At 39.7% G+C, this 15,064-nt stretch overlaps 1 protein-coding gene across 1 annotated transcript in view; it reads left to right on the top strand.

The window, feature by feature from the left end:
- Positions 1–15,064, top strand: part of PKHD1L1 (PKHD1 like 1) — a 180,267-nt gene that overhangs the window by 106,936 nt on the left and 58,267 nt on the right. Inside the window, exons 49-53 of the mRNA XM_052651713.1 lie at positions 2,304–3,333; positions 5,060–5,251; positions 9,045–9,196; positions 10,152–10,311; positions 10,865–11,036. Coding sequence (XP_052507673.1) covers positions 2,304–3,333; positions 5,060–5,251; positions 9,045–9,196; positions 10,152–10,311; positions 10,865–11,036 — 1,706 coding nt within the window. The remainder of the gene's footprint in view (positions 1–2,303; positions 3,334–5,059; positions 5,252–9,044; positions 9,197–10,151; positions 10,312–10,864; positions 11,037–15,064) is intronic.

The raw sequence follows: 15,064 nt of genomic DNA, 5'->3' as shown, positions 1-15,064 counted from the left end.
CTCTGCTTTTCTTATACCCACCCCATGTCGAATTCATTAACAAGTTCTATCCCAAAATAGTGTATCCTGAATCCACTATTTTTCCAGCACTCCACCTGGTTCCAAACCCAAACCACTGTCACCTCTCACCTGGACTACTATGCTTTTCTTCTAACTGATCTTCCTGCTTCCACCTTTTCTGCAACATAATCTCCATACCACAGCCAAAGTTCAGCTTTTTTATTTTTTAATTTATTTTATTGGAGAATAATTGCTTTACAGTCTTGCATTGGTTTCTGCCATACATCCCCATGAATCAGCCACAGGTATACATATGTCCCCTCCCTCCTGAACCCCCCTCCCATCTCCCTAGAGCCGATTATCCAGAGTGAAGTAAGTCAAAAAGAGAAAGACAGATAACATATATTAGCACATGCATATGGAATCTAAAAAGATGGTACTGATGAACTTGTTTGCAGGGGAGCAATGGAGACATAGACATAGAGAAGAGACTTGTGGATGAAGTTCAGGCTTTAAAGTGTGAATCAGATCTTGCCACGCTGTGTTTGAAACTCTTCAGGAGCTTCACAGTACACTTAAAGCAAAATGTCTAAGCTCTTCCCAAAGGAGCCACATCATCTGACCCCACTCTGGCCTCTTGCTGTCTTGTGTGAACCATCCTTGGCGCCCGCCATGCTGGTCACATAGACTTCCCTGTGTCATGTGACCATGTCAGGCACGTTCCTAGCTCAGTTCTTTGCACAAGCTCTTCATCTTCCTTAGAATGCTTCTCTGCCAGGTACTTCTGTGTTCACACTCATTTCAGTCAAATCTCTTCTCAAATCTATCTCTTCAGAGAGGCCGTGCTTCACCACCTTTATTTGAAAGAGCTGCCAAACTCCTATTTTTCTTTATTAACTCATAACTCCAGATATATTTTTGTTTTATTTTTTAGTCTCTTCTTCTAGAACATAAGCAGTCCTTCTAGTTTTCTACTGATTCCCCTGTAGCTGGAGCAGTGCTTGGCACATAGGAGATTCTTAATTGGCTATAAATTGAACAAATACATAAATAAAAGAATAAATATGCAAGTTATGCCCGAGATATCAAGAGCTCTTCTGTATCTTCAGTCTGTATAATCTGGGTTTAGCACAGTTTTTATCAAGTATTCAATAAAAGGAAGGAGGGTGCAAAGGAAAGGATAGTAAAATCCATAAATCTGTTAAATAGAGAGCACCCAACTGTAGTAAGGGTGGCAGAGTCAATGGCTACATTTGGTAAAACTCTCCTCCTCCTAGGTTATGTTACACATGTGTAACTTCTGGATATGGACTAAGTGAGGTTACCAGGGTTGACCTGTATGGTAAATATTAGTAATAGTTTTTATTTTTATATGAAGAATGAAAATAAATGGATGACCTAACATTTTATTTCCAAACCTCATAAGATTATATTATACAGATACAAACACATACACACACACAGAGGCATCTTCTGTCTTAGATTATTAGATCGTTTTGGTTGTTCAATCACTAAGTCGTATCCGACTCTTTGCGACTCCGTGGACTGCAGCATGCCAGGCTCTCCTGTCCTTCACTATCTCCCGGAGTTTGCTCAGATTCATGTCCATTGATTGGTGATGCTGTATAATTATTTCATCCTCTGCTGCCCACTTCTCCTTTTGCCTCCCATCTTTCCCAGCATCAGGGTTTTTTCTAATGAGTTGGCCCTTCGCCTCAGGTGGATTGTAGACCTTTGAAAGTATCGCAGAGTGGTTAGTAAGAGCGCCAACTCTCTAATCAGACCAGCGGGTTTAAGTGGAGCTTTGTGACTATGAAATAGATACTCAGCATTTCTGCATTTCACTTTCTTCATCTATAAAATGAAGCTTCTGATGAGTGGCTACTTCCTAGGATTATAGTAGAGTGTGACCATGCATATGACATTTAGCAAAATATCTGGCACTTGATAAATATTCAAGAAATATTTCTTATAATTAAGTAAGGATTAAAAGGAGGAGGAAAAGAAGTATTTTAAGAGGTTGTGTTTTGCTCAACACCAGTTTCATAACAGAGTAAGGTGAAAAGCGGAAGAGTTGAAGATGACTTTTGTTCATTCATTCATTTGATAAAAAGCATGAGCCCACAAACAAGGTGGGATGGGGGTCAAAGAACATTTTAAAATGATAAACAGGAATAATATGGGAGAGATCAATGCATTAATAATAATTAATGTGAATGTGGATATTATTTTGAAGCAAGAAAGTATAAGCCAGGCAAACTCTATGTGTATCACTGAATAGCTGTGATTTCTGGGCTTGACAGATATTCCATGCTGGTCAGGCATTCCGGTTGGGACGATATCCAATACATTGGCACCTGCTTGGAGATTTACAGTTTAAATCTTATGTAAAAGGCTGTGCAATTCACCAGACCTATAACAGGGCTATTACTATCCATAACACACATCACCTTCTGGTCGAGAGGAATATTATATATGATATCAGGGGAGGAGCATTTTTTATAGAAGACGGCATTGAACATGGCAATATCCTGCAATATAACTTGGCAGTATTTGTACATCAGAGTACTAGTCTTCTGAATGACGATGTGACTCCAGCCGCATTTTGGGTAACCAATCCAAACAACACCATACGACACAATGTGGCTGCTGGTGGCACTCACTTTGGCTTTTGGTACCGAATGAACAACCACCCTGATGGGCCATCCTATGACCGAAACATTTGCCAAAAAAGAGTCCCTCTTGGAGAATTCTTTAACAACACTGTTCATTCTCAAGGTTGGTTTGGATTGTGGATCTTTGAAGAATATTTCCCCATGCAGACAGGATCATGTACTTCTTCGGTGCCAGTGCCTGCAGTATTTCATTCACTCACAACTTGGAATTGTCAAAAAGGAGCCGAATGGGTCAACGGAGGTGCCCTTCAGTTCCATAACTTTGTGATGGTAAATAATTATGAGGCTGGAATTGAAACAAAGAGGATCCTGGCTCCTTACGTTGGAGGATGGGGTGAAACCAATGGAGCAATGATTAAAAATGGCAAAATAGTTGGTCATCTTGATGAACTGGGGATGGGGTCTGCATTTTGCACAACAAAAGGCCTGGTTCTCCCGTTTAATGAAGGACTGACTGTGTCTTCCGTACACTTCATGAACTTTGACCGTCCCAGCTGTGCAGCTTTGGGAGTGACGTCCATCACGGGCGTTTGTAACCACAGGTGTGGAGGGTGGAGTGCAAAATTCGCTGGCATCCAGTATTCTCACACGCCGAACAAGGCTGGCTTTCGATGGGAACATGAAGTGGTACTGATTGATGTTGATGGTTCGCTTACAGGTAAGGTGATGTTTTCATTTCTGATAAAATATCTTGGAACTACATTTTTCACTTAACACGGACTTGAATTGTCATAGCATATTCAGGTGAATCTTACCTGGTACCAAACTTTCCTAATGACTTAAAGATGTAGGTCAGCACTAGTCATAGATGACAGATCCTTTTCTGGAGAAGTCCCAAGCTATCACAGTCAGCCCCCATGTTTGTCCTTTTTTTCCTACATTTTCACTTTGGTTCTGAGTTAATAGCAAATTTTAAACAGGACTGAAGCAACTTAGCAGCAGCAGCAGTATGAAATTAGGGACCACAAAAGAAAGCCATGTCAGTCTGAGAATGTCACTATCTCTTATTCAGTTAATTACATGACTACCCAAATTCTCCAGCCAGTCAGGCCCATAACTGCATTAATTCCAGGTTTATTCACATAAGCAATGTGGACAGACTGGATACATCCTGTTCAAGTACCTTAGAGGGAAGTAGTAAGTCACAGGCCTGTTAGTCTTTTCTTTCCAATCTAAATTCTGAATTTGAAATTGGTTAAAAGAATATGTGAACTTTAGTACAAAATTCAACGTTGTAGGTTAAATTTTTCTACCATCTGAAGTAAATATGTAAATATGCTTTCTGTAAATGTGATTTCTAGAATTTAGCATTCTTATAAAATTTTAATGATAACTACTTGGCTTCCCTGGTGGCTCAGTGGTAAAGAGTCTGCCTACCAATGCAGGAGACAAAAGTTCGATCCCTGGCTTGGGAAGATCCCCTGAAGAAGGAAATGGCAACCCATTCCATTATTCTTGCCTGGGAAATTCCATGGACAGAGGAGCCTGGAGGGCTACAGTCCATGGGGTGGCAAGAGTCAGACATGACTTAGCGACTAAACAAGGATAACGATTTGGCTAAATAAGATAGGAAGGATGTGTGTGTATGTATGATTCTGCATAATACCTTTAAAAGAGGAACAACTGGCCAGTAAACCTGCAGACAGTAACAGATGTTTCTGAAAGCCTTTGAAAGAAGGTTCATCTCAATAGTCAAACAGATTGAATACTCACCCATAGTTGTTGATTTGTTTCCTATTCTAATTGTGGCTTTAAGAAGGAGAACATTTGGGTAATTCCAATATACAGAGCTTTATTACCTTCATTCCTTAATTCACCTTAGATTCTTTTTTTTTGATGTTTATGTGTTAGGCTGGGCCAGGTCTTAGTTGTCACATGCAGGATCTTTAGTTGAGGCATGTGAACTCTTAGTTGTGGCATTTGGTGACCTAGTTCCCTGACCAGGGATCAAACCTGGGCCCCCTGCTTTGGGAGCATGAAGTCCTAGGCACCGGACCACCAGGGATGTCCCTCAGTGTAGATTCTTAATATTTGTTGACAGACTCTTGGTTGAGAGCCTAGGTTTTATGGTCAGACAGCCTGGATTTACATCCTTCCTTGTGTCCTTGACCACGTTACTTATTCCCCATCCCATCCCCTACTTTGTCTCTCACGGGTTCTTCAGATCCCATATTTCTGCTATGTTCATGATAAGCTCCCTGAGTGAAGAGTGCACTGTAAAGCCTTTTTAGGAGGGCCCCTTACTTCCTGACAAAAAAAGAAAAAGTGAACCAAGACTTTTAGATTGTATTGGTGGCACCCTGGATCATAGTCAGCATATGCTGTAGACAGTTTGGCTGTTTAGTTTTCTGACATGAAACGTGCTGTTTGCGTCCATTTCCTAGGTCACAAAGGACACACCGTCGTTCCACACAGCCCTCTGCTGGACCCTTCTCACTGCACTCAAGAAGCCGAGTGGAGCATAGGGTTCCCCGGGTCTGTCTGTGATGCCTCGGTCAGCTTCCACCGGCTAGCATTCAACAAGCCTTCTCCAGTGTCCCTGCTTGAAAAGGATGTGGTTCTCTCAGACTCTTTTGGTAAGTGGAATGTAATCATGTGACCCACTCATTTAAATATGTTTTCCTCAATTTTCATCATCTTCCTGAGTTGTCACTCACTTATTTAGAACACTGGAAAAAGAATAATATTGATATCAGTCAGAAGCCAGGCAGGAAACTAATAACACATCCCGAAACGACTTATGAGGAGTATTGAGTAAATGCGTGGATGAGCATGACATTCTGCTGATTAAGGCACCCCAATATCATGGGCTCCCCTGGTAAAGAATCTGCCTGCAATGCAAGAGGCCTGGGTTTGATCCTTGGGTCAGGAAGATCCCCTGGAGGATGCTCCAGTATTCTTGCCTGGAGAATCCCATGGACAGAGGAGCCTGGCAGACTACAGTCCATGGGGTCACAGAGAGTCAGACACAACTGAGGGACTAAGCAGCGTGCAACCATAGCCAACACTGTGACAGAGAGCAAGATAGTTGGCATAGCTTTTGGATTAAGACAGAGAAAATGCATCATTGTTTCTGCCCCTGAAAGCAAATTATTTTGATTATCTTTGCTGATTGATGTAGGGTGGGGGTGCATCTGCTAGGTCCCGGGCTGCACCCCAGGTGCCAGAGGCTGTTGATTTACTGAGTCGTTTGAGTAAAGATACTATATGTGAAACACCACATGTGCTTGACATCGTTGCCTGATGAGATTGCATTAATTTACTATCATTATTCATGATCCATCTGGCATTTGCAACAGCCAGACAAGCAAGTTAAATGGAGATTGGTAGGAATCCTGATCACATCTCTCTGATTTTTTGTTGTGGTATTATTTTCTATATTTCCCCCCCTCAAGGGTTTGGAATTGCTTTTAATTTATTATCTTGATAAGGGGGTGGCAAGGGGAAGTATGGTTCCTAAAGTGTTCACTTAGTCCTTCCTACCCGATTTTCCTTCCCTCCATTGGGAACTCTTCCAGTTACTAAATATGTCTATTTTCATCATGTCTGACCTGGCCTGACTGGACTGGCTCTGATCTTTGTATCATTCCGTCCATCCCTTTATACACGCATCCATCATCTGTCTCAATTATTGGTTAAAATGTGTGTGTTCTCAGTTGCTTAGTTGTGTTCAACTCTGTGACCCATGAACTGTAGCCCACCAAGCTCCTCTGTCCACAGGGTTTTCAGGCAAGAATACTGGAGTGGTTTGCCATTTCCTCCTCCAGGGGATCTTCCCAACCCAGGGATTGAATCCACATCACTTTCATCTCCTGCATTGGCAGGTGGATTCTTTACCACTTAGCCAGCTGGAAGCTGCATTAGTTAAAACATCTACAATTAATCCACTCTCCTATACACTGTTCTGATAGACTGCAGATTTTGGAAAATAGGGAAAGCATTGGTGCATCAAAGATTTGCTGAACATGATTCTCAAATATAGGTTTCCACATTTTCTGCATAAATCTAATGATACAGCTTCTTGATGACAGTGTTTCCAAATTTCCATGTTTAATGATATTTACAAGGTAGAAACTTCCAATTTGAAACTAAAATTATGTATCTCAATGTAAGCCAAATGAATTTTGAAAACATGTAGCATGATTATACCAGTAATACTATAGCTCCTAAAATTATAGCTATGTCAAATCCATCAGGACATGCTGGGGTTTTGTTACTTCACCCCATATTATCAGATCCTCTTGGTAGGATATTTCTTGTGAGCATTTCAACTTCTGCTCTTTCTGCAAACAGAGTTCTATATCTATTCCCACTATGCTTTTTGGAACTGGAGGAATAACCATAAGATGACCCAGGGGCCTCAATGGACCAGCCATGAGATGAGCCGAGACTCATTCTATGGCCTGGCCTTTGTAAGCTGCCTCTCCAGCTGGTTGACCATAGCGGCATTTAGAGTCTTTGAGAGTTTGTATCAGTTCAGATCCAGAAACTAACAGCTCTTGGAAGGTTTGGATAGTTTGCTCTCCTTAGTAGGCTGTAGCCCCATAAATGGCTAGATTTCTCCCACTGGTGTTAGGTGTTTTAAGTCTATGAATTGGCTTGGATCTAAGAAATAGATGAGAAGTAGCAAGTTTCCACTTGGGTAACTTGAATTAAATCCATGCCCCTAAGATATATATCCTTTTTCTATCCATGTATGCCAAACGTCATCTTAGCCTGCTACCCACTATTCTCCTAGGGGAGCCTCTTTGCATTGCAGTGACAGAGGCTCAAGAGGGTGTGTTTCACCCAGCAAGCACTTTTTAAGTCTTTGCAGTATCAGTTCTGCTACTAGTTCCTGGGCCGAAGTAGTCACCCAATATCAACAGAGCAGGAGAGTAACCTGCCCTCAAGGACAGGAGAGGAGTGGATATTTGCTGAATAACCCAAATTATCATTGTTCTTCTCATATACTGCATATCTTTTTAAACTGTTTTTAGTGCCTCTGGTCATGGGCTCTTCAAAACTTAATGCTAATTCGTAAGCCTAAGAATATGTTCACCCTTGATACTGGAATTCATTTTGCTTTATTCCCTAGTGGCTCAGATGATAAAGAACCCACCTGCAATGCAGAAGACCCAGGTTCGATCCCTGGGTTGGGAAGACCCCCCCAGAGAAGGGCATGGCAACCCACTCTAGTATTCTTGCCTGGAGAATCCCATGGACAGGGGAGCCTGGCGAGCTACAGTCCATGGGGTCGCAGAGTCAGACACAACTGAAGCGACTTAGCATGCATGTACACATCCCCAAAGGAAAAGAATGACAGTTTATTTTTGTTTTGTTCATTTTTTGTTTTTTTAACTTTGGTGTGCTTTTGTTACTTGTTTTTTAAAAAGTTTTGCTTTATATTGGAGTATAGCCAATTAACAATGTTGTGATAATTTCAGGTGAACGTCTAAGGAACTCAGTCATGCATATACATGTATCCATTCTCCTCCAAATTCCCCTCCCATCCAGGCTGCCACATAACAATAAGCAGAGCAGCCTGTGCTGTGCAGTAGGACCTTGGTGATTATCCATTTTAAATATAGCTGTGTGTGCTTGACAGTCTATTTTGTAATCTCACTTCTGACTTCTTCCTCCTAATTTGGAAAGGGAAGAGGTTGCAAATTTAATGTAAAATTCAATCAAAGATGAAAGAAGGGAAAGGAAAAAATATAATTAATTAATCACAGATTTTTTTTTCTTTATATTGTAAGAGATATTTTCAAATCTTCACCCAAAGTTGTCAGGCATTTATTCAGATTAAATCTTTTCCCCATAACAGGTAGTTCAGGTTTCAGGTTTGTCATTCACAAAATTTAGAGTATTACAGCCGGTGTTAGAGGCTGCTTGTAGCCTAGTTCCCTAAGAGCTATCAATCAAAGATTTCCATTCATACTCATTAGGCTGATTTTTATTAACACAGCAAGTATGAGAGAATCTAATAATGTTTAAGACATATATTTACATACTCTGCAAATCAAGGATTTGGAAGAATAGGAATGGAATTATATTTCAGATCAGTGATATTTTTAAAATTGTATTGATATATTTAAGCACTTTGTCTTAGTCATTATGTCATCATATTTCAATTTTATCTTTCCCCAGGGAATATAAGCTCCATGTCAATTCAAAATTCCAAGTGAGAAAACATTTTATGTTTCAGTTAAGTGTGATATTAAGTATTGGGGCCTTCAGGTCAACAAAGACATTTAGAACATAAGTAATGAAATGCTATACTGATCTCTTTAGAGACTTCCATTGACTAGACTAATATTTACCTTTGCACTTACTCATAAGAGAAGAAATTTTCTAGGTAGATTACTATTGTTTGTTTATGTCCTATAGGCACAAGCATTATTCCCTTTCAGAAGAAACGACTGACTCATATGTCTGGCTGGATGGCTCTGATTCCAAATGCAAAACACATTAACTGGTATTTTAAAGGTGTAGATCACATAACCAACATATCATATACATCAACATTCTATGGATTTAAGGTAAATAAAGAGTTGCATAATCCATCTTCTGATCACTTATGTTGCATATTATTCTAACGCAGCCCACTCACACCAGTTGTGAGACCCAGACTGTCCTTGCCTCACATATTTGTACTTTTCATGACCCATCTTAAATCTCAGAAGCAAGCCAAAAAAATCCTTCTTCAAAAATCAGAAGCAAGCAATCTTTCTGCCACATTCCTGTAGTATTAAGCTTATTATATCCATGATAATAGCTAACATTTATTGAGTACTTATGATGTTTTGGAAAATAGTAAAGGGCTTTATTATTTGTATTGTGAAATACAGAAAATAGCAGGCCCAAGTCCCATATGCCCACTACCTAGCTATCTGAATCGAACATTCTGTAACATTCTGTGACTCTTTACTTCAGATTTTTTAAAGAAATATTTTTGGATGAAGCAGAAGTCCTCTGCAGGGCTTACTCTGATGTCAATCGTCACTCGCTACTGCTAACGGTCACCAGTTTCCTGAACTGTGTATTTTCCTCCCTGTTCACATTCTTCTGCTTATACTACATGTGGCAACCAAAAAATAAATGCCTAGCATTGTTTCAGATGTTTTGAAATATTACAGAAATTAAATACTCTCTGAATGTATGCATATGTATGTGTGTATATATATACCTATATAAAATATATACATATATGTATATATGTACATATATACACATACATATACATATATGTGCATATGTATATATGTATGTACATATATACATATATAAGAGAGAGAAGGAAAAAAAAACTTTCATTGCCTTAGTGATAAACAGCATTATTGCCATAGACAGATAACATGTTAAACAAAATATAAATACAAAATGAAAAACAAACTAAACCAAAACTTAACTTTTAATATAGGAGTTAAGTGATTCATGTCATCAAAATGAGTGTATATTATGCAGTATGTTAACATCTAAAATAAACTTTAATAGGAAGAAGACTATGTAATCATATCTCATAACTTCACTCAAAATCCTGACATGTTTAATATCATTGATATGAGGAATGGCTCTTCAAATCCACTGAATTGGAATACTAGCAAGAATGGAGACTGGCACCTTGAAGCAAACACTAGTACTCTGTATTACCTGGGTATGTATTCAGTAGGCAAAAGTGATTTATTTATTGCTTCATCTAAAGGAGGAGAATAGTGGCTCAATGGGCAAATGCATTATATAGTGCCTTGTATACAGCAGGATTTAATGAGTGTTGAATTAAAGAATGGAGACTAAATTTATGCTGGAAAAGGCCTTGAATAGAATTAAGAACTTATGTTTTATGCTTGGAGGTAGCACCATCATTCATAATTGACTCCAAAATTTATTTTAAAAAATTAGAGGAAATGAGTGCAATGAACTGTCATATATTTTGTTTCTGTTTTTATTGTTTAACTATTTTTGGAAAATAAAAATATTTAAGAATTCTCTTATTGCGAATAAGAGTTCTCAAATATTTGTTTTTGTCAAGATACTTTGACTCTACTTCTCAGATGTGCATTTTGTCGGAATCTCTTTATACCTATTCCATACATTTGAATTATACTAAGTTACTATCTAAAGAGTATTTTCAAATTGCCATGGTTTTGGTTACATTCAGATGCTTTGATCATCATGTTAGTTTAAACTGATTTTATTTTCACTTCCAGTGTCAGGAAAAAATGACCTTCATCAGAGCCAGTCCATTTCTGGGACCCTGGATCCTGATGTAAAGGACGTTATTATTAATTTCCAAGCTTACTGCTGTGTTCTCCAGGATTGCTTTCCTGTACATCCTCCATCAAGAAAACCAATTCCCAGGAAGCGACCAGCCGCATATAAGTATACAGGCCTTCTGTTCATTAATACGCTTCAGTAGTTCCTGACAGCATCCTTTTCCTGTGTCATCCTGGCTGAGATACTGTGCCCTCCTCCTGCACAGAGGGTCCTGAAACACTTCACACTCATTGCTTCATTTGAGCATTACAGCCACCCTGATGACAAGATGGAAAAATCTCACAAAATTAGTGTGAAAGTTACTGGGAATCTCATACTTGCAGAATGTTAGATCAGAATTATTAGACCAACTCCCTTATTATTTGATGAGAGAGCTGACGCCCAAAGACCTTAAATGAATTACCTGAGAACACAAAACTTCTCGATGACACACTCAGAACAGCACCAGAAACTGTCTCCTCGTTGATCCAGTGCTTTCTTGTGCTATGGTGTGCTTAGTTGCTCAGTCGTGTCTGACTCTTTTCAACCCCATGGACTGTATCCCGCCAGGCTACAGCTTCTCTGTTCATGGGGATTCTCCAGGCAAGAATACTAGAGTGGGTTGCCATGCCTTCATCCAGGGGATCTTCCCAAGCTAGGGATTGAACCCAGATCTCCCACATTGCAGGCGATTTCTTTTCTATCTGAGCCACCAAGGAAGCACAAGAATACTGGAGTGGGTAGCCTATCCCTTCTCCAGGGGATCGTCCTGACCCAGGAATCAAACCAGGCTCTCCTGCATTGTAGGCAGATTCTTTACCAGCTGAGCTACCAGGGAAGCAATGCTTCCTTAGCAGATGGCATTTCTTTATCTAGAATAACAGTCTTTTTGTGTCTCTGTGTTTGTGTTTTTATTTTTTATTGACATGTAGGTGATTTATACTGTTGTGCTAGTTTCTGGTGTACAGCAAACTGATTCAGTTATACATATATATTTTTCATATTCTTTTCCATTATAGTTTATTACAAGATATTGTGTGTAATTCCCTTGCTATACAGGAGGACTTTATTGTTTATTTTATACATAGTAGTGTATATCTGCTAATCCCAAACTCCTAATTTATCCCTCTTACCCCTTTTTCCCTTTGGTAACCATAAGTTTGTTTTCTGTGTCTATGAGTCTGTTTCTGATTTGTAAATAAAATTCATTTGTATCATTTTTTAGATAGACCAACTGTCTTGGTCAAATCTCATAATACAGCTTGTTTAATTTTATTTCAGATATTTGATTTCCTAAATATATGTTAACTCTCTTAGTTAAAAATAATTTTTCTATCTTTGAAACTTGTAAAGCCCTTTATCTATATTTCTCATATGAAATGTCACTTTCTACCTCATATTATAGTAATTACCATATATGGTGGTACTAGTACGTGACAGTACTAGTCTTTAAGACCTTTAAAGGCATGATCCTGATTTGATGTATATTGCGTCCCCTACAGGCAAATAATAACCATAAAAATAATGTTGGTAATAATAAGAATTAATAGTCAATGGTAACCCACTCCAGTACTCTTGCCTGGCAAATCCCATGGACGGAGGAGCCTGGAAGGCTGCAGTCCATGAGGTCGCTAGGAGTCGGACACGGCTGAGCAACTTCACTTTCACTTTTCACTTTCATGCATTGGAGGAGTTGGCAGCCCACTCCAGTGTTCTTGCCTGGGGTATCCCAGGGACGGGGGAGCCTGGTGGACTGCCATCTCTGGGGTCACACAGAGTTGGACACGACTGAAGCGACTCAGCAGCAGCAGGCATGTAAGAGCCCAGTACTGCACATCCAGTACGAATCAATATTATTTATTAAGTGAATTATAACTTCAAAATATACAGATACTGGGATAACTGTTGCACAAAAGAATAATAATTGAATTTGTTTATACATTCCACCACACACAAAAAAAATTTTACTGAGTACCTGCCACGTTCCAGGCACTGTGCTGAGCACTGAGATTAGGTTGAGAACAGAGATGTGGCCTCTGCCCCCCTAACATATACTTCACGTTTATACCATAGGATAGGTTTTTTCCTCCCACAGTATGAGTTCTGCTCACTAGAAATAGTTGCAGTTGGACTTGTTAGTTTGTATTTTGCAGATAGCTATCAGTGAGAGCGGCTTCTCTGGTGGCTCAGCGGTAAAGAACCTTCCTGCAATGCCGGAGACCCGGGTTCAATCCCTGGGTTGGGAAGATTCCTGGGAGAAGAACATGGCAACCCCCTCCAGTATTCTTGCCTGGAGAATCCCATGGACAGAGGAGCCTGGTGGGCTGCATTCCTGGAGTCACAAAGAGTTGGACATGACTGAAGCAACTAACCAGCAGCAGCATCAATGAGAACAAAGAGACTCTTGATCCAAAACTGTACCTCAGGAATAGAATATACAGTTCTAGCTATACAACACACAAGTGCTTAGTCCAAGAGATATTAGGCTTTACTGATCATAACAATGGGCAATTAGAAGAATATATAGCATCTAGTATAGTGCTGCTGGGCATAAGACTGAAAGGCTTGAGAAAAGCTAGATAAACTCAACTATTGAATCTGCACAATGCTGATCAAGTTATTCAGTTAGATAGATATAACCTTTAAACAACCTTCATTGAGAGCGCTTCATGAAAAAATGTATTATTGTGAGTATAAATAATCCTAAATGATCCGCTAGCTTCTCTTTTAAACCCATGCAGACAAAATTTTTATAACAGGATTTCTGAGCAACAGATTTTTTTAGTAATTACACCTGAGTAATTAAAATGTGTCATAAAAATATACTTTTAACCAAACAAACTATATTGGTTATTCTTTAGACTTCCTGCATTAGTATCAGAACATTTTTTAAATTTCTTACTCAGGCAGCATAGCAACCTCTGTGATCATTTTTAAACAGGAAAATACCCTCAACTGTGTAATAATATTGTTTGTAACAGTTAGTACTGAGATCGGAGAAGGCAATGGCACCCCACTCCAGTACTCTTGCCTGGAAAATCCTATGAACGAAGGAGCCTGGTAGGCTGCGGTCCATAGGGTCGCTAAGAGTCGGATACGACTGAGCGACTTCCCTTTCACTTTTCACTTTTATGCATTGGAGAAGGAAATGGCAACCCACTCCAGTGTTCTTGCCTGGAGAATCCCAGGGATGGGGGAGCCTGGTGGGCTGACGTCTGTGGGGTCGCACAGAGTTGGACACAACTGAAGTGACTTAGCAGTAGCACTAGCAGTACTGAGATAGTCTCTAGCAGGCATAGTGATGCTAAGTAGAGATGGTGTCTCCTCCAACACACTTTCCCTATGCTGTGCTATGCATGCATAGTCAGTTGTGTCTGACTCTTTGCAACCCCGTGGACTGTAGCCCACCAAGTTCCTGTGTCCATGGAATTTTCCAGTCAAGAATAATGAAGTGAGTTGCCATTTCCTTCTCCAGGGGATCTTCCCAATCCAGGGATTGAAACCCTGGACTGGCAGGAGGATTCTTTACCACTGGTGCCACCTGGAAAGCTGCACACTCTCCATATTTATTTCAATTTAACACAGCACTTTTCACGCTGGTTATAGACTGCTATCTGTGCCCCCAGCCCAGGGGCTTACTCTCATTGACCCATCCTTTCCAATGCAGAGATCTTCCAGGCCTCCTTCACAGAATCTAACCAACTATATGCCCTCTTGTCATTTTCCCCTGAAATAGCGCCATATCTAAGAATCTTTAAATGGACAAAGGATGTGTTTCTTTTCACTTTTCCACCTGTGCACACACTGCTATATTTAAAGTAGGTAACTAACAAGGACGTACTTACTGCACAGCACAGAGAACTCTGCTCCATATGAGATAACAACCTAAATGGGTAAAGAATTTGAAAAGGAATAGGTACTTGTTTATGTATAACTGAATCACTTTGCTGTTCACCTGAAACTATCACAACATTGTTAATCAACTATGCTTCAATATAAAATTAAAAAGTTTTAGAAGAGAAATCTTCTAAAGAAATCAAATTATTCATGTGATAGAAAAAATTAGGGTATCACAATAAGGCTTTAGTAGGAGAAAAAGTGATTCAGATAGTTTTCTTCAATGGAGAAAAATCTCTACGTAGTTATGTGTGTTG

The sequence above is a fragment of the Budorcas taxicolor genome, chromosome 14 (genome assembly GCF_023091745.1).
Source record: "Budorcas taxicolor isolate Tak-1 chromosome 14, Takin1.1, whole genome shotgun sequence".
In the NCBI taxonomy this organism is placed as follows: Eukaryota; Metazoa; Chordata; class Mammalia; order Artiodactyla; family Bovidae; genus Budorcas; species Budorcas taxicolor.
Note: the sequence above shows the minus strand (reverse complement) of the source record. Positions and strands in the feature narration are given on the sequence as shown.